Raw genomic sequence first — 24,629 nt, forward strand, 5'->3', positions numbered from 1 at the left:
GGGAGCTGCAGAGTTACCATCCATCTCATTTCATTTCTGAGATAATTTATACATACCCAGTAGTCTTCAGGGTCTTATTGGCCAGATTTAACCTTGGTCCATTTGAGCTAGACATGAGGATGCTCTTGGGGCATGACTGGCACATCGCAGCCATCTGTGGCAATAGCTTGGTTGCTGGGTTACCCCAGCTTCAATGCAGGAACAAACTGCTTGTTCTGTCTTCTTGAGAGTGGTCAGTTTCATGTCACTTAAGATCAGACTTGTGTTTCAGAATGATGACAGCACTCCCTAGCTTAAAAACCTTTGGTAGCTTGCCACAGTTTACAGGATTAAGAACATGTTTATTCTCAGTGTTGACTCATTCAGGGTCTCGTGTAATTGGGCTTCTGCAGTTTCATCTGATTTCAAGAAGGGGAAGATTCGCATGTAAGTCCCGTTGTGGCTCTGTGTGCACAGAGCTTCTCGTCTCAAATCTGCTTCGGTGTATAAGCTGTTACCTTTATCTACTATGTACTTCCCTCATACTAGATTAAAAAACTCCAGCTTTTTATGCAAGATTATCATTATCTCCATGAAGTCACCTTTAATTTTCTCAGGCTCCAGGATGTCATCTCACGTCCTCTTACAACACCTCTAATGTTATGTTTACACGTTGGTATCCTCTACTGGACTCTAAGCCAGAGCTTAGAGCTTAGCAGACTTGTTCTGTGAAAGGCCCGATACTAAATTTTCAGGCCTTGTGGGCCGTGTGGTTTCTGTTGCAGCCGCTCACCTCTGCCATTGTAGTGAGGAAGCAGCCGTAGACAGTGTGTCAACTTGCACAACTGTGGCTGTGTTCCAGTAACACTTTATGCACAGAAATCCGGTGGACTGGAAGTGGCCTGGGGATCGTAGTTTGCCAACCCCCGCTCTGCACTCCTGGGGGTACAGACTGAGTCTGTTTTTTTATCTCCAGCCCCAGGCACAGTGTCCTTGGTAGGCCCTCAGTAAGTGTTTGTTGAAGGAATAATGGCAAAAATTGACAGCCAAGCTTTTAATGCAGAGGTGATATAGTACTTTTTTTGTTGTTCACTTCAAAGTTATTTAGACTGAGACTTTTTTTATATTAATATAGATACGTTTGAGGAAGAGATGTATAAAAACAATAAAATCAGAAGGAAAGAACACATTTTAATGATTTATATCAGAAGGAAGTAAATGGTTATCTTTCCAAGGAAGAAAGTGTGAAAATAATGTTTTTAAAGGCATTAAAGTGGATATGCTAATAAAATAGTAGTATCTTTCCTTGTGACTCACATTTAATATGTGGGTTTTTTTCTGTTTCATCGTTCCTAATTTAAAGAATATTCCCTCGTTTGATTGTCAGAAAGTGATTTATTGGGCCCCCAGCGCTCCTGCTATTACAGATAAGAATGGATCATATCTTTTAGATGTGCTAGGGGTGGGAAAAGGTGGTGAACCACAGGACTTAGATCTTCCTCAGCTAAAAAATCCTTCTTCTTTTTTTTAGATGGATTTGGAATCAAATCCACAGAACAGAAGTCCTGAATCACGTCCTGGTGTTGTTTATCCCAAATTTCATCGCAAAGACAATCTCAACCCAAGACACATAAATCTCCCTGTTCCTGCTCCCCATGCGCAGTATGCAGTCCCCAGTCGCCATTTTCATCCACTTCCCCAGCTGCCAAGACCGCCGTTTGCAATTCCACAGCAGCACGCCTTGTCACATCAGCAGCAGAATAATTTGCCTGAACAACCAAATCAAATGCCGCCCCCCCCGAATCAGGGAGTCCCGCAGCAGAATCCGCTGGGCCAGCCGCCGCCTCAGCTCTCTGCTGCCTGTCAGGCAGGCCCCAACAGTGCTTTTTTTAATACTCCGGTTTCTCATCGACCACAGTCCCCTCCTGCAGAGGCTGCACTTCCTGAGCAGCAGCCCCCTCCCATGCTGCAGGGGGGCCACAGTCCTCTGCGAGCCATTGCGCAGCCCGGCCCCATTCTTCCTTCACATCTGAATAACTTCACTGATGAAAACCCCCCAGGACTGCCTGTAGGAGAGGCTTTAGGTGAGTTCTCTGATCGCTGCTGGATGTGACAAATTCAGAGATGATTTACTCAGATGACATTGCTGTACAATATTTCTTGAGTCAGGATTGGTTCATTTCTTCAAATAACGCCAGCAAAAGAATCAATCAGTTAGTGTGGTAATCAGAATCTAGTTCCAAATGCTATATAATACTAAGCATCCAGCTGATGTCAGGTTATGTCGTAATGTAGGTAAGGAAGAATCATCATCATCACCATAACTTGAGTTACTGGCAAGTTAAGAAAACATATGCTTTCTCCAAAACTCAAATTGTAGCCATTTCTTTCTGGAGAATATCTGGTTGTAAAAACTCTTGAAAGAATTAACTTGAAACCCCAAATGCTGAAAACATAAACTTCGCACCAATGTTTCTACAGATCGTGTGCATGGGAGTGTGGCTCTGGAAGCATTACGGCAGCAGCAGGTGCGGTTACAGCAGTGGAGTGAGCATCACGCCTATCTCAGCCAGGGCAGTGTTCCTTACCCACACCATCACCATCCTCACCCTCACCCTCACCTCCAGCATCTTCCCCAGCCGCCCATTGGGTTACATCAGCCACCAGTGAGAGCAGACTGGAAGCTCCCCAGCAGTGCCGAAGATGAAGCAGAAACAGCTGACTCAAGGTATCCCAGCAGACTGACACGAGCCCCTACTGTTGTCCTTCTTGAGTGGTGTCCTTTTAGCCTCAGACTGGAATATTGTCCCAAAGAAATTGGATGCCGGCCTTCTAGGTACATTGCTCCACAGTTCTGTCGATTGACTCTAAAATATAGAGCATCTTTTGAGAAGTAACTCTTCTGAAAATCTAGGCATGGACCACCCGCTGTGGCTCGTAAGTTAATGTGGCCTCTTGCTTTGCAGTCCTTCTGAAAGAAACGTACCATCACTTGCGTGGTTTTTTCATACTCAGTCATAATGCAAAGAGGACAGGATTAAATTAGAGGTTAAAAGTTAAAAATTATAAATTTATCATCAATATGTTTTTTTCTAGTAGCACGAAATTCTACCGTCTTTTAAGTATAGATGTTTGAGTGTTCAGTCCTCATTCTAAACTTGTTTTTATGGTGTCATGTGAATGCATTGAAGTGTTTCCTAATCCCTTCTGAATAAGACCCACCATTATGGTGGCCTTTTACAGCCGTTAGTTGCCAAAGGCGTGTAAAGAGCAGGACAGCTGTTTTCACCACCAAGGGAAGAGAGGGCAGACCCTTGGGCATATTTAGCGTCTTCAGCTCGGCACCTCTGAGTGTTAATGCTTCCTGCTCTTGAGCTGAATTAACGGTAGCTCTGATTAAGTAGTATGCTGTTGTCTGTAAAAGTTACACATGTAGTTGATTAAGCTCTCCTTAATGTGATGAAGCTTTTCTTTCGTTTTCTCCTCCCCATATTTCATCATCCTTCTGTAGGTTTCAAGACCTAATCAGAGAACTGTCTAATCGTGATCAAAGTGAAACACGGGAACTAGCTGAGATGCCGCCACCTCAATCAAGACTTTTGCAATATAGACAAATTCAGACCAGGAGCCCACCAGCAGTCCCCTCGCCCCCGTCCAGTGCAGACCACAGTACCCACTTTTCCAACTTCAGTGACAGCAGCAGAGACCTCGAAGTAGCCAGCAACCCAGCATTCCCACAGCGCCTGCCGCCGCAGCTGTTCAGTTCGCCTTTCTCGTTGCCGTCGGAACACCTCGCCCCTCCTCCCTTGAAATGCCTGCCACCTGATGGAGCGTGGACTTTGGCCAGCTTACAGCAGAATCGCCTGATGGGGCCGGGTTTTCCCTATGGCCTACCTCCACTGCCGCCCAGGCCACCGCAGACCCCTTTTGTGCACATGCAGAGCCATCAGCCTGCTGTCAGCCAAGAGCCCTTCCACCCGCTGTCGGCTCGCACGGTGTCGTCCTCTTCGCTCCCCAGCTTAGAAGAGGTAAAATGTCTTTCTTCTGCGCTTCTCCTTTCAGGATCGTTGATTGTGAAAAAGATCAATATTTGTTGGTTTGATGGTGACGGTGGACAGATCTTAACTATATTTGATAGTCTTGTAAAGATAATATTTTCTTGCAACTTGTTTATTTTTCAGCTTCATTTTAAAGAGTTGTTTATTTTTTTATTGAAGTCTAGTTGGTTTACAGTATTGTGTTAGTTTCAGGTGTACAGCAAAGTGATTCAGTTATATATATATATATTTTTTCAGGTTATTTTCCATTGTAGGTTATTATGAGATATTGAATACTATTCCCTGTTATACAGCAAATCTTTGTTGCTTATCTGTTTTATTTATAGTATTCTGTATCGGTTAATCCCATACTCCCAACTTATCCCTTCCCCCTCTCCCTTTCCCTTTTGGTAAACCATAAGTTTATTTTCTATGTCTATGTGTCTGTTTCTGTTTTGTGTATAGATTCATCTGTATTATTTTGTAGATTCCACATGTAAGTGGTACCATGGGTTATTTGTCTTTCTCTGTCTGATTTACTTCACCTAGTATGATATTCTCTAGGTCCATCCATGTTGCTACAAATGGCAATATTTCATTCTTTTTTATGTCTGAGAAATATTTCACTGTGTGTATAGATGTGTGTGTATGTGTGTGTGTGTGCATGTATGTATGTGTATGTATGTATGTGTGTATATATATATATACTGCATCTTCTTTATCCATTCATCTGTTGATTGACAGGTTGTTTCCGTGTCTTGGCTATTGTAAACAGTGCTGCTATGAACACTGGGAGTGCATGTATCTTTTCAAATTAGAGTATTTGTCTTTTCTGGATATATGCCCAGGAGTGAAATTGCTAAATCATATGGTAGCTCTATTTTTAGTTGCTTAAAGAACCTCCATACTGTTTTCCGCAGTGGCTGCACCAACTTACATTCCCACAAACAGTGTGGGAGGGTAACTGTATCTCCACACCCTCTCCAGCATATTTATTATTCGTAGACTTTTTGATGATGGCCAGTCTGACCAGTGTGAGGTGATACCTCACTGTGGGTTTGATTTGCATCTAATAATTAGCAATGTTGAGCATCTTCTCGTGTGCTTTTTGGCCATCCGTATGTCTTCTTTAGAGAAGTGTCTGTTTAGGTCTTCTGCCCATTTTTTGATTGGGTTGTTTGTTTTCTTGATACTGAGTTGTATGAGCCATTTGTGTATTTTGGAAATTAACCCCTTGTTGGTCAGGTCGTTTGCAAATATTTTTTTTCCATTCCTTAGGTTGTCTTTTCGTTTTGTTGATGGTTTCCTTTGCTGTGCAAAAGCTTTTAAGTTTGATTAGGTCCCACTTGTTTATTTTTGCTTTTATTTCTTTCGCCTTGAGAGATTGGTCTGAGAATATACTGCTGTGGTTTATATCCAAAAATGTTTGGCTGTGTTCTCGTCTAGGAGCTGTTTGGTGCCATGTCTTATATTTAGGTCTTTAAACCATTTTGAGTATATTTTTGTGTATGGTGTGATGAGGGAGTGTTCTAATTTCATTGATTTACCTGAGGCTGTTCTTGGAACTTATTTTAATTTTCCCCTTTTATTATGCTATTTCAGGCTTTGTAGAATGGTCATTGTTACAACCTGAAGCCTTTTATTGCTGTTTTAGAGCACTTAACATCTGACTGACTTGAGGAGGCTATTCACTCAAGAAGCTTCATCCTGTCTGATCTGGGGAAATGGTTTTTAGTGGCTCATCTTTTTACTTACATTATATTTGTTAATTACAAATTTGTTCATTAAGGTTTTCCATAGATGTTGGTTTTCTCAGCCAGTGGTCAGCTGCAAGGGCTGTGCTCTTTCTCCTGTCGTTCATCCTGGTGTTTTCTTAGACTGGGGCAGTTAATACACAATGACACTGATTCCCAAATAACAGAATTTGCAGTCTTCAACGTAGAATTGACTCTGCTAAACTAAGCAATCCAGGGTAAACTGAATTATACTTTGGTATTGCTAAAGAGCATCTTTATGGACCTTCACTGATATAAAAATCTTAGTAATTCTAGGTTATAAAATTTCAAAAATGGTACATTCGGTGTGGACTATAAAAATGTTGTCTAGCTGTTCTTGTTAAGCTTACAGTGATTAAAGGTAAGAATGTGTAAAGCTCGTGTGGTCATTATCAATCACAGATGTCTTCTTAAAGCAGGGTAAACATTTTGAATTTTGAGATATGAAAAATATTTTTTTGACATTAGCTTCATTTTGTCAGTTCCTTAGTGATTTCTAAAGGCTTTAGAAATAATTTATTCATGCTTTGCAAATTTTCTGCTACAGATGCTGATTAAAAAGTCAAGTTTCATAGGGAAGCTTCTATATCTTATTTGTAGGGTTTTGGAGGTAATTTGTTCAAATTGTTCCAGTATTCATTGATTGGCTCATCATTGATTGGCTCATTCTTATCACATATAATTTGCAATATTTTCTCTCATTTTGTGGACTGTCTTTTCCCCCTCTTGAGAGTATCCTTTGATGCACAAAAGTTTTAAATTTAGATAAGGTCCAATTTATCTGTTTTCTCTTTGGTCGTTCTGCTTCTGGTGTCATGTCTAAGAAACTGTTGTCTAATCCAAGATCACAAAGATTTACATCTACCTTTCCTAGTTTTAGTTCTTACATTTAATTCTTTGATCCATTTTGAGTTAATTTTTGTACATTTTATGAGGTATGTGTCTAATTCATTATTTTGCATGTGGTTGTTCAGTTTTCTTTGCACTATTTATTGAAAAGACCATTCTTTCTCCATTTTATGGTCTTGGCAGCCTTGTCAAAAAATCAACTGACCACAGACCTATGGGTTTATTTCTGGACTCTAAATTCTCTTCCTTGATCTATATATGTCCTCATGCAATACCATGCTGGCTTGTATACTGTAGCTTTGTAGTGAGTTCTGTATTTGGAAGTATGAGTCTTTGGTACTTGGGTTTTCTGTTTCAAGATTGTTTTGGCTATTCTGGGTCCCTTGAATTACCATATGGAATTTAGGGTTAGTTTGTCAGTTTCTGCAGAAAAATCTAGCTGGGATTTTAAAAGGGATTGCATTAAATTTGTAGATTAACTTGGGAAGTATTGCCATCTTAACAATATAAAGTCTTCTGGTTCCTGAACATGGTACCTTTCCACTTATTTAGGTCTTTTAAAATTTCTTTCAACAGTATTTTGTAGTTTTCCAATTATAAGTCTTACACTTCTTTTGTTAAATTTATTCCAAAGTATCATATTATTTTTTGTGCTATGGTACAGGGAATTGTTTTCTTAGTTTCATTTTTTGGATTGTTCACTGCTAGTGTTTAGAAGTGCAATTGATTGTATATCTGCAAACTTGCAGAACTCTTTATTAGCTCTAATAGATTTTTTTTGTGTGAATACCTTAGGATTTTTTATGTAGAAGATAATGTCATCTGCAAATATAGTTTTGTTCTTTCCTTCCAATCTAGATGTCTTTTATTTCTTTTTCTTGCCTAATTGCCTGGCCAGAACTTCTAGTATAATGTTTAGGGTACATTTTTGGCAAAATTAGAGGAAGACAAGCATTTCCGGCGTGAGTTTTCCAAATTTCCTTCTGTTATTGATTTCTAATTTCACTCCATGTGGTTGGAGAACTTACTTTGTATAATTCTAATCTTTTAAAATTTATTGAGACTTGTCGTATGGCCTATCCTGGAGAATGTTTCCAGTACACTGGGGAAGAACGTATATCTTGCTCTCGTTGGGTGGCATGTTCTATAGATATGTTAGGTCTATTTGGTTTATATTGTTCAAATTTTCTCTTTCCTTTGGGTCTGCTGTCTAGGTTTTATATCCATTATCAAAAGTAGGGTGTTGAAGTCTCCAAATATTATTGTTAAATTGTGTAGTTCTCCTTTTAATTCTGTCAGTTTATGCTTCATGTATTTTGGGGTTCTGTCCTTAGGTTTACGTATGTTTATAATTGTTAAATCTCCTTGTCTACCTTTTATCATTATATGATATCCTTTCTCTCTCATAACAATTTTTGTCTTCAAGTATGTTTTTTTCTGATATTTGTATAGCCACCCCAGCTCTCTTTTGGTTACCATTTGCATGGAATGTCTTTTCTCATCCTTTTGCCTTTTGATTTTGTTGTCATTTGTTTGTTTAGTGATTTTTCTGAACTAATTTTTCAAATTTAAAGTTAATTTTTAAATTTTGAACTAATTTTTTAAAGTCAGTATTTGTTGTGTGTGGCCTCTGAAGTTTTTCTTCCGTGGGCTTAATCATCAACTAGCCATTGCCCAGAGGTTTCCTTAACCACCCCGTTCCAAAAACATTGCCCAGTTTTTGCAGAGGCACCTGTGTGTACGTGTGTTTGCGCACACCTTCCGTACTCAGCCAGGCAGTTTACACCTCTGCCTCAGCTTTAACTTCCTGCTTCTCCAGCCTCCAGATCAGCCAGAGGTGAGAACTTTTCTGGCCTTTCCTGAGCACGTGCACAGCATGTGTGTGGTCTTCTAGATTCCCAGGGAGGAACAGGTCGGAGCTATTCGAAGTCTTTATTCCCTAAAGTATCTTATAACCCAGCCTTTCCTCCAAAGCTTTTTGTTAGTCTGTTGTTTGGTCCAACTGCTATCCATTGCTTCAGGCAGCAGCAACTAAAACATCGGCCTTGTAAGTATTTTCAGTATGGCCCCTTCAGCACTGGTTGAGTTCTGAGTTAGATAAGAGTCAAGTGTTGTTTTGTACCAGACAGGTGAAAACAAATAATTACTGCTCTTTGACAGTGAGGCCCCTTCTGCTCTGATAGTAGTGCTGGAAACGCAGGGTCTTATTTTCAAGGCTACCACTCAGCTGGAGAAGCAGGGGCATGGGCCTGTGGGAAATGAAAATACTGCAAATCTTGCTCTTCTTACTGAAATTTTCTGGTTTCTCTTGATTAAGTGCTCCTCTGGTTGCTGCAAGCTTTAGTTTCCTAAATTCCAAGAAAGTTGATTGTGACGGTTTTTGTCAGTTTTTCCATTGCTTTTATGGAGTTCCTCGTTCCACCATTTTTACTGATAACCCTTGTGATATTTTGATCTAACCAGTAGAATGAGTTCATAATGTTTGGGGGAAATAACATGCCACAGTTTTTATAAGGTTTTATAAAGTTTTGTACTTTGCTAAATAATGTTGGATACTGAATAGTGTACTTTTAATCGTTGATCTATTTAAATGTTTCTTAGTTTGGGAATTTAAGTTCTCTGTACCTTCGCGCTCTTAACATTTGTTATTACTGTTTAGCTGTGAGTACATGAATAAGTACCTTCAATTGTCAGTGGGTTCTTAGAGTGCAATTACTTTTGCAAAAACATTTGGTCACCTTTGTTTTGATGCATGAGATTCACAAATGATGACTGACTTGCAACACTGAAGAAACTACCTTGACGAGGGAAATATTATTTTTACCACATTTACAGGATTTGACGTTTTCAGTACATTAGGATAACTTCTGTCTGTTATGTTGTACAAAACGATTTTGCATGGATCATCTCACAGAATGAATGGTTTACATGTTTGCTGTTTATTTCCAACCTTTTAAAATAATTTCCTGAACATTAACAATACAGAAAAGTGTGCTATTTCCCTACGTCCTGTTAATTCTTTCATTGCTAGAAACCTTGGTGGATGAAGCTTATGTTGGATGAAAACGCCTAGATGTAGCTTAACAGTCGGCTTGAACAGAGGCGGCTTTCATGTTGTGTTTCATTAGTTTTCTCTTTTTTATAATAATTTTGATTTTCTTTTGACAAATGATATACCTGGTCAGCATGGAAGATGTGGAAGTTAGAGAGGTTACTCCTCATTTCACTATACCAGGATGGCTCCTGTAATGTCGGGGAGGAAGACATTTCCTCCACCCTTCTAGGTTCTTCTGGCTGGTCTGAGAGTTAAGTTGACATGAGACAGCTTAATAGGAGAAAATCAAACAAAGTTTAATATCATCTATACATGGGAGAGACCCAGGAAAACTGAGTAACTCACCAAAATGGTCAAAGCCCTCACCTTAAATACCATCTTCAGCTAAGACAGAAGGATGTGGGGTGGTGGCTGGAGTTCAGAGTGCAGGAAGGCAGTTGGATTGGAGACGGAAAGTCAAGTGTGTGGTTTGCTGGCAGCGCAGCCAGTGGGACCCAGAGAGGAATTTTAACAAACAGGCTTTTCTGGGTTCCTCCCTGTCTAGACACTTAGTTCGCACTATAGTGATCTCTGGTGACAGCTCCCTTCCTGGAACAGGTCCTCTATCTGGATTCTTTTAGGCAGTTAGCGGGAAGGTCAGAGGTTCTTCCTGAGTCTTTTGGGCCTTAAAAACAATCAGCCTAAATTAATCCTCAAGCCAGAGAGACATTTTGGGATAGCCAATTTTGTTCACCTACAGTAACAGATAGCTCTTCATAGCATTCACAGGTGAGAACATGTGGCTGTCATGGAGGGGTATTACTTGTTGGAGACGTGAAACAATTTTTTTCCCTAATTGCTGTGCTCAGTTATATCGCCCCATCAAACCTTTCTTTCTACCAGGTCAGGATCCCTAAACGTGATCTTGATCCTATTCAGTGGCACTTTTTGCTACTTAAAATGTTTGGAGTCTTCTCATTTAGATGCTTCAGGCATCAATCCATGGATTTTCCGTACCTGCCTCGAAAGCCCGGGCCCTCAGCTGCTTGCATGAAGCTAGGGCCCTGTGGTTCGGTCGTAGCGCCTGCACCCTCTCCCACTCTGGTTCTTCACTGATGTGATGAGAGAAGGGGAACGAAGAGCAGAGGTGCCCTCCTTACTGGGCCGGGTTACAGACCATTCCTGACTGGAAATAGATTGATAAGTTGCTCCAGTTTGATTTCACGTTTCAGGGTAAGCTTGAGGTTATGATTTAATTTTCTCCAAATACTTAGCCAGTTGTTTTCATGCTCTTTATTAAATGATTGCATACTCACTAGATAGAATAGTAGTTTTCTTGTCAAATACTGAATTCTTCATAATACCACTGTATCACATTTGTGTTTCAACTCACTGCTGTTGGGGGAGGGGGAGATGAAATGCAAGGAGCAGCAATAGAAGTTATCTCTTGGCTTCTGAACGTCCAAGGATTCAGTTTCTAGTAATTTGGGCATGATTTGGGATTTTTTCAAGGGTAATTTTGATCTGAATAAGGTTTTTCATTTTGCATGATAACTTTACAGTCTAATCTCTGAGTAAGATGCAGTTCTTCAGTATATACTGCAATCTGTTTCTGGACTTTCTATTTTTCTCCTCATCTGTCCATATGTTTCTGTACCAGAATTACACTGTTTTAATTTTTGAGACTTTCTGGTATTCTAATTTGATAGTGTGACGTCTCCCTTATTACTTTGTTTTTTTCTTCCAGTTTCGGTTTGGGGAGTGCCGGGGAGAAGAGGTTATTCTCTGGTTTTTCTACTAGAAGTTTAGAATACCTATGTGAACTCCTCTCCCCGAAACGGAAACAAAAACCTTTCTTAGGTTTTAATTTCACTTATATCAAATGGATAGCTTAAATTGGGGGAAATTTTGTCTTTACAAATATTTTAAACCTCTCATTTAGGAACTGTACAGTCTTCAATATTTTAAATTTTTTTTCCTTCTTCCCTCCTTCTCTTCCTTCTTTCTTTGTTTTCTGAGTGTTCCTCTGTAAAATTCTTACTAGTGTTTTCATTTCTGGTTAAATTTATTCTTAGGTTGAGTTTTCCTTGCTTTTTGTTTATGAACAGGACCTTTTTTTTTCCCCCATTATACTTTCCAGTTATTTTATCTTGAGAGATAAATCCTCATTCTTCTTAAGTGGAGATAGTTTTATCACGTTAAAAAACTTTTGCTTAACATAGAGCCAGCAGTGCAGAACACTGGTGCAGAGCAAAGCTTTTGCCATTTAAGAGGTACTTTGCCATGAAATAATAGTTTGATTAAAAGTCCTCACTAGTAATAAATGGAAAGTTCCTTTTAAAAGTGTCGTATTGTAAAAGTCTCCAAATAAGTCTCCACTACTGTTGTAGTGGCCTTCTAACAAAAACGGAATTCTTGTAAGTCGCTCATTCTGATCGGCTTCCTGTAAATCAGCATTTACTTATGCCGTCTTAGAGATGACGAGTAGGCCTCTGTGAGGTATCTGCTTTGAAATAGTTCTGTCTTATGTGTTGGCTTTTGAACAAAGACACTTTTTAACCCATCTGTTTATTTTCATTTTTTTCTTTCAAACAGCTAGTTTTGAGGTTAGTTTTCAAAACGATTTTCAGGAAGTACTTGTCCTTCAATACTCAGTGATTTCAACACTGTTGTCTAATCATCCTCCCTCTTCCCCGCCAAGTCTCCTTCTATGGAGCAAGGTATTATGGTACAGATGTAGCTTGAAGATTATATTCTTGGCTGATCAACGTAGTCTGCCTGTTCTGACTTGAAAGGTGGATGCATGATGATAGGTCATGATTTATGTTGCATGACCAGGTAGTATTGCTGTCCTCTCAGAAGTGTCTTCTCAGATCGTCACTATGTGGTATCTAATACACCATCTAATGCATATAACAGAGACAGTGATCAACAAATTAATAAATTAGACCTGTAATTTAAGCATGAATATGCTTAAATTATCAAAGCTAATCATTTAAATGAGATGCTCTATTTTAATTAAAGGTTCTGGCACCATAGTTAATGAGACTTGGAATTTCCACCAGAGCATTTAGCTCTTCCTTAGTGCTTAGCTTTGATAGTATAATTATAAATAGAGCCCTAATTCATTAAGTTGCTAACCTTTCCCCCAGTTACTTATTTATACATATACATGTGAATGGCTTGCTAACCTTATACATTAGAGGTGTACCTTATAAAACAGTGGTAAGCAGGTTATGAATTTTTACTTAAACTGACAACAGTCTTTAAAACTAGAAGTTCATACATGAGTTTAGTCATTTAGCTTTTTCTTCTTAAATGGCTTTTGAAACTTTAGCATTACACTTTGATTTTTAGAAGGAGATATTAGCAGTGGACTTAGAAAATAATGATCATATGTTTAGCAACATAACAAATTCACAGTTTAAGCATGAAGAATGTTTATAAACACACAAACATATATGGAGTCCATACTGAACCCAGGACTAAGGATCTCCGGCAGAGGAGAATAAGCCTTTAAGGAATAAATAATGAAATTATTTAAGACCTGAGGACTCTAAAATTAAATTCTGCATGCCAGTCATTGATAGGGTTGCCATCTAGAAGTAAAGGAGCGGTCTGCTCGGCAGGAGATGTGGGTAGAAAGAGTAGTCTTCTCTTCAGGAAAAAAACTGAGAACTGGGCAAAGGCAACAGGAAACAAAAAGTGGTCAGGAAATAAGAAAAGAAGAAAGAAAATAAAAGGTAAAAAGTATAGTTTATATATTGAACAGCCTAAGGGCCCACAGGACTGAAGTGTAGGTGGAAATAAAAGGGCGTTCTCTGTCAGAAATATATATGTATTTTTATAGGCAAGGGATCTTTTTCTCAAATTTTTGTTTGCGGGCCCTTCTCTTTCAGTGTACTTCATAGGAGTTTCCCTCTGTGGGGAGAAAATCTGAAATTTTAAACTCATTGCCCATAATGCATTCTATTATAATCAGTTAGCATGCTCTCTATAGTTTTTTAATTTAAATAACTTAAATAGGCTTGTGTATGTCATAACACTTTAATTATTTTAGCAAATACATCAAATCGTTGATGGCTGTTAAGGTCGGTGATGGATGTTTGGACTTTTAAATAATAAAAAGTTAAAATATATTCTCATTGACAAAGACTTTGATTTTTTGAAGGCTTTAAAGTAAAACTTAGAACTTTGGGATTAGTCAAGGCCTTGAAGATCACTTACTCTAACTCCTCCTTTTAAAAAGAAACTGAGGCAGTGAGATGTTGAAGGACTTAGAGCTCAAGCAGTTACTAATCACAGCAGAGCTGAGACTCCTGACCTCTGGTCTCGCGTTGTTTCTGGAGCATCACACTGTTGTTCATATCCTTATGCCACAAATAAGGTTTACTCCGAGAAAGCAGGAAGTGATTGCAGTTACATGAAGTAGACGTGGCAGGTGGGTGGGTGAGGCCAGGGGTGAGACAAATCATGTTCTTGAGACCAAACAATTAAATCTTCAATCACATGAAGTTCTCCTTTGCGGAGAAGGGGGGGATGGTGGTGGAGAGAGAAGGAGATGGTTCATTTTAGAATTCCGTATTCTTAGAGCTATCCAGTTCTACCTACTAAATGTTTGACAGCTCAGATAATTAACTTGGAGATCTCAAATATCAGAAGATTAACTATAAGGAATTTATTTCTCAATGTTCTTTAAAAATTATAAACAGAATTCTCTGGCATTACCTTCTTTTTTGAAATTAATTATGATAACTGTGATTCTTCATAGTTATAATTATTCAGAGTTATCATAGCTATGAGTTGAAGGTAAACGTCTGTGTACTATTTTATTTATGTCAAGCTGACGTATTTTCATCGTAAGAGGGATTGTGGTCTATAATTGATAACTTGACTGTTTCACATTCAAGAAGAGTTGACAAGAGCCAGAATGAGTCAGGGTAGCTCAAAATGTCACAGCAGTGAACCTGACATTTCTCTCTTAGATGTAATACTGCATTCCTTCTAGTATCTCCTCTATTACCTTGTGTTTGGATGTAGGAAAAGAACATCACTTGGTGGGAAAATACTGTTTGCAGAGTGTAAGTGCCCTTGCCTGTGAAATGCTTTCAAATGGTATTTATCTTTATTTAGACCTAAATTGATTTTAATGCACTTTGGTACAAAGTCCCGTTCATTTTAGTGTACCTTTCTTTCAAGAAAAACAAAACAAAACCCAGAGATAAACGTACTGTGGTTTTGAAAATTAAGATAAATTTTTGCTTCTATTATGATTGAATCTTATCAACCTAATGTGACATTGACATTTTCAAACTTCTGTTAAGATAATGCATTTTATTTTAAAAATAATTATTTTAAAATAATATAAAAGAAATGGTGGAGAGTGGCATGATTATTTAGGTGAGAGATGATGGTGGTTTGGACTATGATGGAGCAGTAGTAATGGCGAGAAGTAAATTCAAGGTCTGTTTGTAGCTAAGATCTACAGGGATTCCTGATGGATCTGATGTGATGTGAAATGCGTGAAATAGAACCACCTCTTCCGTGTTTCTGCTAACTACATTTCAGTTGCTCAGCAGCCACGTGTGGCTCAGTGCCGTTTTCCTGAACAGTGCAGGTCCCCAGCATCTCCCATGCCACGGAAGGGTCTTTTGGACAGAATTGCTCAACTGAAGGACTCACACCCTTCAGCTCTTTGAAACTGTCTTGTATTATTTCTTTGCTAATTGCCTACCATCTTTTTTTCTCTGTTTCTCACTTCCTGAAGCTTCTGTTGATAAGATGTTAGACTTCCTGGATTCTTCAGAATCTTTCTTCCTCTCACATTTTAATGTTTGTATTTTTCCTGCTGTCTGAGATTTCCTTCATCTTACCTACAGACCCTTCTATCACACTTTACATTTGAGCCCTCAGATTCTTTAATTTCCAAGAGTTCTTCCTTCTCAGGTTTTTCCTTTTTCATAGCATCTTATTTTTGTTTTTATAAATGCAGTGCCTTTTCTGAGGAAACCAATTGAGAGTTTGTTGTTGTTGTTTTGTCTTAGATTTTTAGTAAGAACTAAAAAAGCATTTAAAAAATATTTTTAAAACATAATTGCTACTTCTTTTTCCTGGGCCCTCCTTTTTTCCTGTTTATCTGTGACCATCTTTTACGCTGGAGACTCCCTTTAAATGTCTGGTAACCCTTGATTATCTGTGTCCCTGAAAAGCAGTTTGGGAGTTTTACATTTCCTTAATGACTCACTGCCTGGCAGGCTTTTCCCTGGGGACTTTTTAATGCTTGAATCTTCTGGTTGTTGCGGAGGAGTGCAGGGTGAGACTGCTTGTTCTCTGTACAGACTTTCAGTTAATCCCTCCCGTTTTATCCCTTCGTCCTCCCTTCACTTTCCATTGTAGCTTGTGTTTCGGAGGCCCGAGCCTCTCTGGAATCCTGCAGAGTGGACTGATTCTCCTCTCAACTGGTAGCTCTAACTCCATCCTTCTTCCACAGACAGTCTTCCATGTGTTCCAGAAATGTGTCCTATGTTGATGGCCAGTCATCCAGTCTTGATTGTTATAGATCCTTTATGTTCACTTATTATTATTTTAGTGGAGTCTTGGGCCAGTCTCCACCATTAACTGGGGATCATGCCTTTAAAAAAAAAATACAGTTTCAGAAGTTATCAAGTCCTTTTCAATAGATTACATGACATGAACCCATAGACATTACTGTTGCAAACGACAGTTTATCCAAAACACATTGCCTGGCTTGCTGATACTGTTTTTAATCTTATAGTGATACTCCTCTCCTAGTTTCTTTCTTCCTAGGTAAGTCGACAAAACTATAGCACATTGCTTTAGACGTAAGATCATAACCTTACTGGGAGCTAAATTGAAGTAAGTTAGCAGAGCCCAAGAGTGTTCTATAGTCAGGAATTTCTTCTTCAAAGCTTGGGGAAATTAAATAGAAAATATGGTATGTGTTCAACATTAAACGTTTAAATCCTTTTGTTGAATACTTATTGAGGACTTTTAGGTTCTAGGCATGGTGTTTAGGTGCCGGGAATACACAAGTGAGTAAGGTCTGATTTCTGCCCCCGAGTCTTTGCGTGTCCCTGACATTTTAATTTAGGTCAAGGTTACATTGCCTCTTCTTGGATCACACAAATCCAGGCCAAAAACATACTTTTAGATTAAAAGAAAAACGTGAGCATCTCCAGAGAATCAATTTTGTTAGTGAACCAATAACCTTCATATTGTATGAAAATTTATAGTTGAACAAGATGTAAAGCGATGCAATTTAGTGGTATTTTAGACGAGTAAATTTGTAAAGTCGTGAAAAATTATTAAATATCCTAGAAATGAGATAAAACTCAGAGAGTACAGACTGATAGTCCAGATTTGTTTTTTTTTAACTTGTTCAGTGGTTTTTTAGAAAATTAAATTTGACTAGTTTGAGTGTCAGGCATGTATTCTTTAGTTTATCACAGCATAACTCCGTATTGTTCAGCACCTGGTCTGATTTACATTACACATTTAGGTTATAGACCTGGTCCTACGGGCATTAGAATTTTCCAACTTTAAAGAGTGAAGAAATAAAGTGCAGCTATTAAATATGGTGTAATAAATGAGTTTTCATGACATAAAAAGGTATCTGTGACATTTTGGTGAGAAATTACCACGTTGTGTATATCATTTGAAGTGAAGGTGTGTGTTCGTATGCATACAGGGGAAGATGCTCATAATACCTGGTTTTCTCCCTTTAGTGATGTGAAGGTGATTAACGTTTATCCGTGATCAGATGACAGCAGTCTGATCCACCAATTTTAAAAGTTCCCAGCGACCTTCAGACTTAGCAGCTATTGATGACTATTGTTTAGAACTGTTGTTTCATTAGAGATGGCAAAATGGCGATTTTAAAATTCTTTTAATTTCTTTTGTATCTATTTTTCTTCTATGAAAGGGGACTTCTCCTCACTAAAGGTTTCTTTCCTTCAAATCTGGTCTATATAGAAAAAATGAGTAGTTCTTGCCCTAAATTTTCAGAGTAATGGTGCCTTAGCAGGCCCCAGAGATGACCACTCAGGCTCCCCTCCCCGTTTTTTCCTTTGGAATATCATCATGAATCAGGTATCATTATATATTTGCGTTTTCAGTCCATTGTAGCCATTCCGCAGTGTGACGCACTGTTGCGCCTCTGGCCAGTGGGAGCCCCTTCATATTGGCGGCTGTGTTCTTTGACGTATTGACAGTGACCTTTGGTGGCTTCCTTGCTTTCAGGCAGGACGAGATGTCTCTAGCTCATCTCGTACATGTTCCGCCCCTGACCAGGAATCAGGTGTTTCTCAGGGCAGCCCCGATGGAGACTGTAGTCTGGTACTGAAGGTGCTCTCTGGTACTGCTTGTCCCTGCTTTTTCACTGGGCAGAGCCGGGAAGTACTTTGTTTTTTGAGAGAAAAATAAATCATGAGTTCATATTGATACTTCCAAGTCAATGAAGGATTATAGGGTTTTTAATATTTGTGTTTTTCACTTTACACTAGAGATCATTGTTCCTAATAGATGACTAACAGCTAGTTATTTGCTTTGTATGTATATACATACACATAGATAAGATATAGATAGATAAGGTTGTGTGTGTGTAATAGTTTCACAATAACAGTACTGATGTTAAATTAGCAATAAATGCAGTTGAAGACATCTGTGTGGTTCATTTTGTCCTAAGGCTATATCCCATAGATATATTTAGTTAAAATACTGGATTTTAGGGGCTTCCCTGGTGGCGCAGTGGTTGGGAGTCTGCCTGCCGATGTGGGGGACGCGGGTTCGTGCCCCGGTCCGGGAGGATCCCGCATGCCGCGGAGCGGTTGGGCCCGTGGGCCGTGGCCGCTGGGCCTGCGAGTCCAGAGCCTGTGCTCCGTGGCGGGAGAGGCCGCGGCAGTGGGAGGCCCACGTACCTCAAAAAAACAAAAACAAACAAACAAAACTGGATTTTAAAGGTATCTGAAATAATTCTTCTGTGTGTGGTTATAGCACTCATTCGATAAACATTTGAGTTTATTTCTATTTGGTTTTAGTTTTCAAATCTAATTTTGATTTTAGGAAGCACTTATCAGTACATGGTCCCAAAGTCCAAATAATAAAACAAGTGATATTCACAGGTTAAACTTCCATTCCTGACTCTACTCATTCCTTATCCCTTCCCCCTATAGAAAACAATTATTTTTTTAAATTAATCCTCTCATTATTTCTTTTTGAAAATAAAAGCAGATACTCATGTATGTACATGTACCACCCTTTCGTAGATAAAAGGCAGCATGTTATACATGTTGTTGTGTATCATGATAGGTCAGAGCTCATCCATAGCAGTATTTAGAAAGCTTCCTCGTTCTTTTTACAGCTGCATAGTACTTTCATTATGTAGCTGTGCCATGGTTTATTGAACTGGTCTCCTATTGACAGACATTTGGATTGCTTCCAGTCCTTTGCTATTAAAAAATAGTGCTTCAGGGCTTCCCTGGTGGCACAGTGGTTGAGAATCTGCCTGCTAATGCAGGGGACATGGGTTCAAGCCCTGGTCTGGGAGGATCCCACATGCCACGGAGCAACTAGGCCCGTGAGCCACAATTACTGAACCTGTTCGTCTGGAGCCTGTGCTCCACAACAAGAGAGGCCGCGATAGTGAGAGGCCCGCGCACCACTATGAAGAGTGGCCCCCGCTTGCCACAACTAGAGAAAGCCCTCACACAGAAACAAAGACCCAACACAGCAAAAATAAATAAATAAATGAAATAAAAATAAATAAATAAAATAATAAAATAAAATTAGAGTTTACCAAGCGATCCACCAATTCCATTAAAAAAAAAAATAGTGCTTCAGTGAATAGCCTTATGCACACGTCAGAAGGATCTCAAAACCTTTTATTTATGTGATGTTTAAATATCTATCAACAGTTTTTTTAATATAAGCTATCAGTGTTTAAAACTAATAATTTAAAATAAATATCAATTCATTTAAAAATTATAATAATAAACTCATTCCTTGTTAACAAAAATAACTGTATTTTCCAAAACAAAAACGTTTAGTGAAAAGAGTGCCAGTTTTTCAGTTTTGCAAATCTTCTGCAATATGTCATTTTGGTTGACGTATATGAAGAAAACTCTGTCATGCAGATATGTACCTGGAAAAGGGATTTTAAATTTTAATGACCTTTTCAGATAATTATAGATATTCCCCCTTGATACTACACCAAAACTTGGCAGTTAGTAGTTTCTTAAAGGTTAGTTGCAATATGGAGTCAAAAATTTCACTGTGATGGCCCTGATCACAGCAAAAGCTTATGGGAGCCAGAACTCTGAGGGAGGGGAGCCATCTCTGCTTGGTGGGCCTGTGGTGCCAGGAGGGTGGGGCCAGACCTTGTTGCCTTTTCCTGTCTGTCCTCCTGCCCCTTGGCCCTAGACTCTGCCCGTTGTGGGAGTGGGTGGTTTCTGGTCAGAGGACTATCAAGGGGGCTCCCAAGGACCTAGAAATCACCAGGGAGCTCATGGAGAGGAGGAGCTTAAGAAAGTGACTCTGGAATTGTTTATGAATTCATGGGCCCAGGTCTGATGTACACATACATGGATCAGATCCTAATTAGCATACCAAAGACATGGAGAACTGAGCTGATGGATAGACCTCTGCCCAGGTCACGGACTGAATCCAGAGTGGCAGGCACTCAGTGCAGATCCAGATAGCACCACAAAGGCTTTAAAAACTAAGCTGACTTTGAAACCATAGCCCACAGAACACAGGTTGGAACTTAACATTACCAGATCAGTTGCCTGCTAAAACAAAAATATCAGTATCAACATTCTCCGTAGGATTTAAACAAACCCAGGGTCTCATGAGTTAATATTTAAAATGTCCATAATACAATCCAAGCTTACTCAGTATATGAGAAATTATGGAAATCTCAGCTCACACAGGAAAGCCCATCAACAGGTGCCCGCAGTAAGATGATACAGACCTTGGAATTATCTGAAAACACTTTAAAGCATCTTATTATTAAAATGCTCCAAAGAGCAATCACAGACCTCTTGAAACAAATGTTAAAAAGTCTTAGCAGGGAAAGAGAAGATATTAAAAAAAAACAAACAAACAAAACCAAATAGACGTTTTAAAACTGAAAAATGCAATAACCAAAAATTAAAACTCACTTGATGGTCTCAGTAGCAGAATGGAAATGACAGAGGAGAGAGTCAGTGAACTTGAAGATCAATAGAATTTACCTAATCTGCACTACAGAAAGAACAAAGGTTGGATGGGGTGTGGGGGTGGGGAGGAACACAGAGCCTCAGAGGCCTATGGGACAAAAACAGAGGTTGAATATTCAATCTTTTGAATTTCATCAGAGTCCAAGGAGGAGAGGAGAAAAAAATGTGATGCTGAAAAATATCTGACAAAATAATAGCAGAAAACTTCCCAAGTTTGGTGAAAGACATAAGCCTACAGATTTAAGGAGCAGAGTGAATCCTAAATAGGATAAACCCAAAGAAATTTGCACCTGGGCATATTATAATCAAATGGCTAAAAGCAAAGAAAATAATCTTGAGAGAAGCCAGAGAAAACACATCTCATTAGAGAACAATAATTCAAATGACTAACGATTTCTCATCAGAAACCATGGAAGCCAGAAGGAAGTGGCAAACATTTTTAAAGTGCTGAAAGAAAAGAACTTTTAACCCAGAAATGTATATGCTGCAAGACTGTCCTTCAGGAATGATGGTAAAATAAAGACATTTCCTGATAAAGGAAAACTAAGAGAATTTTTAGCCAGCAGACCTCCTCTAAAAGAATTGTTAAAGGAAGTTCTTCAGACAGAGGGAAAATGATACCAGAAGGAAACTAGGCACATCAGCAATGGAAGTTGAGCAACAGACACAGTAAATATCTGGATAAATATGATAAACTGTTCTCCTTGAGTTCTATCAAAATTCCCAGTTGAGAGCAAAATATATAACATTGTCTGATTGTTTTTCAGTGTATATAGGTATAATATATAAAACAACTATAACTATAGCATAAAGAGGAAAAGTAAAGAGCCGAATATGGTAATAAGTTTTCTACATCTCAACTGAAGTGATAAAATATAGATTCTAAGCAGATGATGAAAAGTTAAGTATGTATTCCATTATCCCTAGAACACCTATTTAAAAATCATATAAGGAGACATAGAATCACAAAATTAAAATGAAATTACAAAAACATGTTCAAATAGCCCAAAAGAAGGCAGGAAAAGGAAAACAAAGGAACATAAAACAGGAAATGAACAGGAAACAAAAGACATAAGACAACTGACTTAAATCTAAACATATCAGTAATTACATTATATACATGATCTAAACATACCAATTGAAAGTCAGAGATTGTCAGGATGGGTTTTTCAAATAGTTCTAATTATATGCTATCTACAAGAAACGTTAAAAATATAACAGTATAGGTAGTTAAAAGCAAAGGATGGAGAAAGGCATACCATGCAAAGACTAATCAAAAGAAAGCTAGAGTGGCTATATTAGTGTCAGACAAAGTAAACTTCAGAGCATAGGAAGTTATCCAAGAGGGACATTAGTACTGATAAGAGGGTCAGTACATTAAAAGGAAATAACAGTCTTAAGTGTGTATGCATCTAACAACAGAACTTCAAAATACGTGAAGCAAAATCTAAAAGGAGTAACAGACAAATCCACAATTATAGTTTGAGACTTTGACTCTCCCGTCTCAGTATTTAATAGATCTAATAGACAGGAAATCAGCCAGGATATAGAAAAAGCGAGCAGCATCATTAACCAACTGCATTTAGTTGACATTTATAGGACACTCCAACCAACAACAGCAGAATATATGATCTTTCCAAGTGCAGATGTCACATTCACCAATAAAATATGTTATCTGACCATAATGGAATTAAACTAGAAATGCATAACCAAAGGATAATCAGAAAATCTCCAAGACTTGGGAATTAAACTGCATATATCTAAATAATAAATGAGTGAAAGAGGAAGTCTCAAGGGAAATTAGAAAATGTCTCAGATCAATAATCTAAGCTTCTATCCCAAGAAATTAGAAAAGGAAGAACAAAATAAATTAAAATCAAGCAGAGGGAAGGGAATAATAAAGATGCATAATAAGGATGAGAACTGAATTCAATAAAAAATGAAAACAAAAATAATAGAGAAAAATCAGTGAAACCCAAAGCCAGTTCTTTGGAAAGATCAATAAAACTGATAAAGCTTGGGCTTCCCTGGTGGCGCAGTGGTTGAGAGTCCGCCTGCCGATGCAGGGGACACGGGTTCGTGCCCCGGTCCGGGAGGATCCCACATGCCGCGGAGCGGCTGGGCCCGTGAGCCACGGCCGCTGAGCCTGCGCGTCCGGAGCCTGTGCTCTGCAACGGGAGAGGCCACAACAGTGAGAGGCCCGCGTACCGCAAAAAAAAAAAAAAAAAAAACTGATAAAGCTTTAGCAAGAGTGACAGAGGAAAGGAGAGAAGCACAAACTACCAATATCAGGCACGAAAGAGGAGATACCACTGAATCCAGTAGACATTAAAAAGGATAACAGTAAAGGAATACTGTGAACAACTCTTTGCATAAAATTCAGCAACTTAGATAAAATGGATCACTTCTCTGAATACCACAAACTACAAAAACTCACTGAAGATTAAATAGATAGCATATGAATAGTCTTATAACTGTTAACAAAATTGAATTTGTAGTTTAAAAACCTGCCAAAGAAGAAATCTGCAGGCCCAGATGGTTCGCTGCTGAATTTCTCCAAACATGTAAAGAAATACCACCAATTTACACAATCTCTTCCAGAGAATGGAGGAGAAGGGCACACTTCTTAACTTACTGTATATGGCTAGCGTTACTCTGATACCAAAACTAGACAAAGACAGTACAAGAAAGAGAAAACTGCAGACATATCTGTGAACATCACTGCAATATCCTCAACAAAACATTAACAAATTGAATTCAGCAATATATAAAAAAGAACAATACACTACAATCATGTCGGAGCTTATTTCCAGAATGCAAGGCTGGTCCAGTGTTTGAAAATAAATCAATGTAATCCACCATACTAACAGTCTAGGGAGAAAAATCGCATGATTATATCAATAGACATCCCCCCCCCCACAAAAAAAAGCCTGTACACATTTGACAGAACAGAACATCCACTCATAAAAACTCTTGGCAAACTAGAAGTAGAAGGATATTCCTCAACCTGTTAAAGGGCACCTATAAAAGTCCTACAGCTACCATCATGATTAAGGTAGAGACTGAATGCTGAACGCTTCTAAGGTAAGGAAGGAGTTAAGATGTCCACTCTCAACGTTCCTGTTCAACGTTATCCTGGAAGTCTTAGCCAGTGCAGTACATCAATAAAAAGAAGAAACACAGAGTTTGCAAAGGCAGAAATAAAACTCTCCCTATTCACAGATGACATGATTGTCAATGTAGAAAAACCCAAGGAATCTACCCAGAAAACAAACCAACAAAAATTAATTTTGACTAATGTGAATTTAGCAAGGTTTTGAGGTAAAAGGTCAACACAAGTCAATCCCATTTCCATATATTAGCAACATTCAATTGGAAACCAAAATGTAAGAGCAAGTACCATTACAATAGCTCAGAGGAAAATTAAATGCTAGGTGCAAATTAACAAAACCTGTACAGGGTCTGTATGCTGAAAACTACAAAACTGCTAAAAGGTAATTTATTTGGTGTATAAACCATTTCATTCAGTTGTCAGCAAGATTTTTCTGCTTATCCTCAAATTACCTTTGAGGACAGATTCCAAAGTAGCAAATCATATTTTCATGCATCTACCTACATCTGTGTTGTATGAAGTAGGTATACCAGGGGACCATCTATATATTATATTTATATATGTACGTATGTATATTATGTGTGAGTGTGTGTGTGTGTGTGTGTGTGT

The 24,629-nt window shown here is 38.6% G+C and overlaps 1 protein-coding gene across 3 annotated transcripts in view; it reads left to right on the forward strand.

Annotated features, from left to right (window-relative positions):
• HELZ (helicase with zinc finger) overlaps positions 1–24,629 on the forward strand; it is a 154,873-nt gene that overhangs the window by 115,608 nt on the left and 14,636 nt on the right. For all 3 annotated transcript variants that reach the window (XM_082678006.1, XM_082678007.1, XM_082678008.1), the window contains 3 exons: positions 1,511–2,063; positions 2,461–2,707; positions 3,491–4,007. In XM_082678006.1, the coding sequence (XP_082534132.1) occupies positions 1,511–2,063; positions 2,461–2,707; positions 3,491–4,007 (1,317 nt within the window). The remainder of the gene's footprint in view (positions 1–1,510; positions 2,064–2,460; positions 2,708–3,490; positions 4,008–24,629) is intronic.

This window comes from Grampus griseus, assembly GCF_964374135.1.
Source record: "Grampus griseus genome assembly, chromosome: 20".
Lineage (NCBI taxonomy): Eukaryota > Metazoa > Chordata > Mammalia > Artiodactyla > Delphinidae > Grampus > Grampus griseus.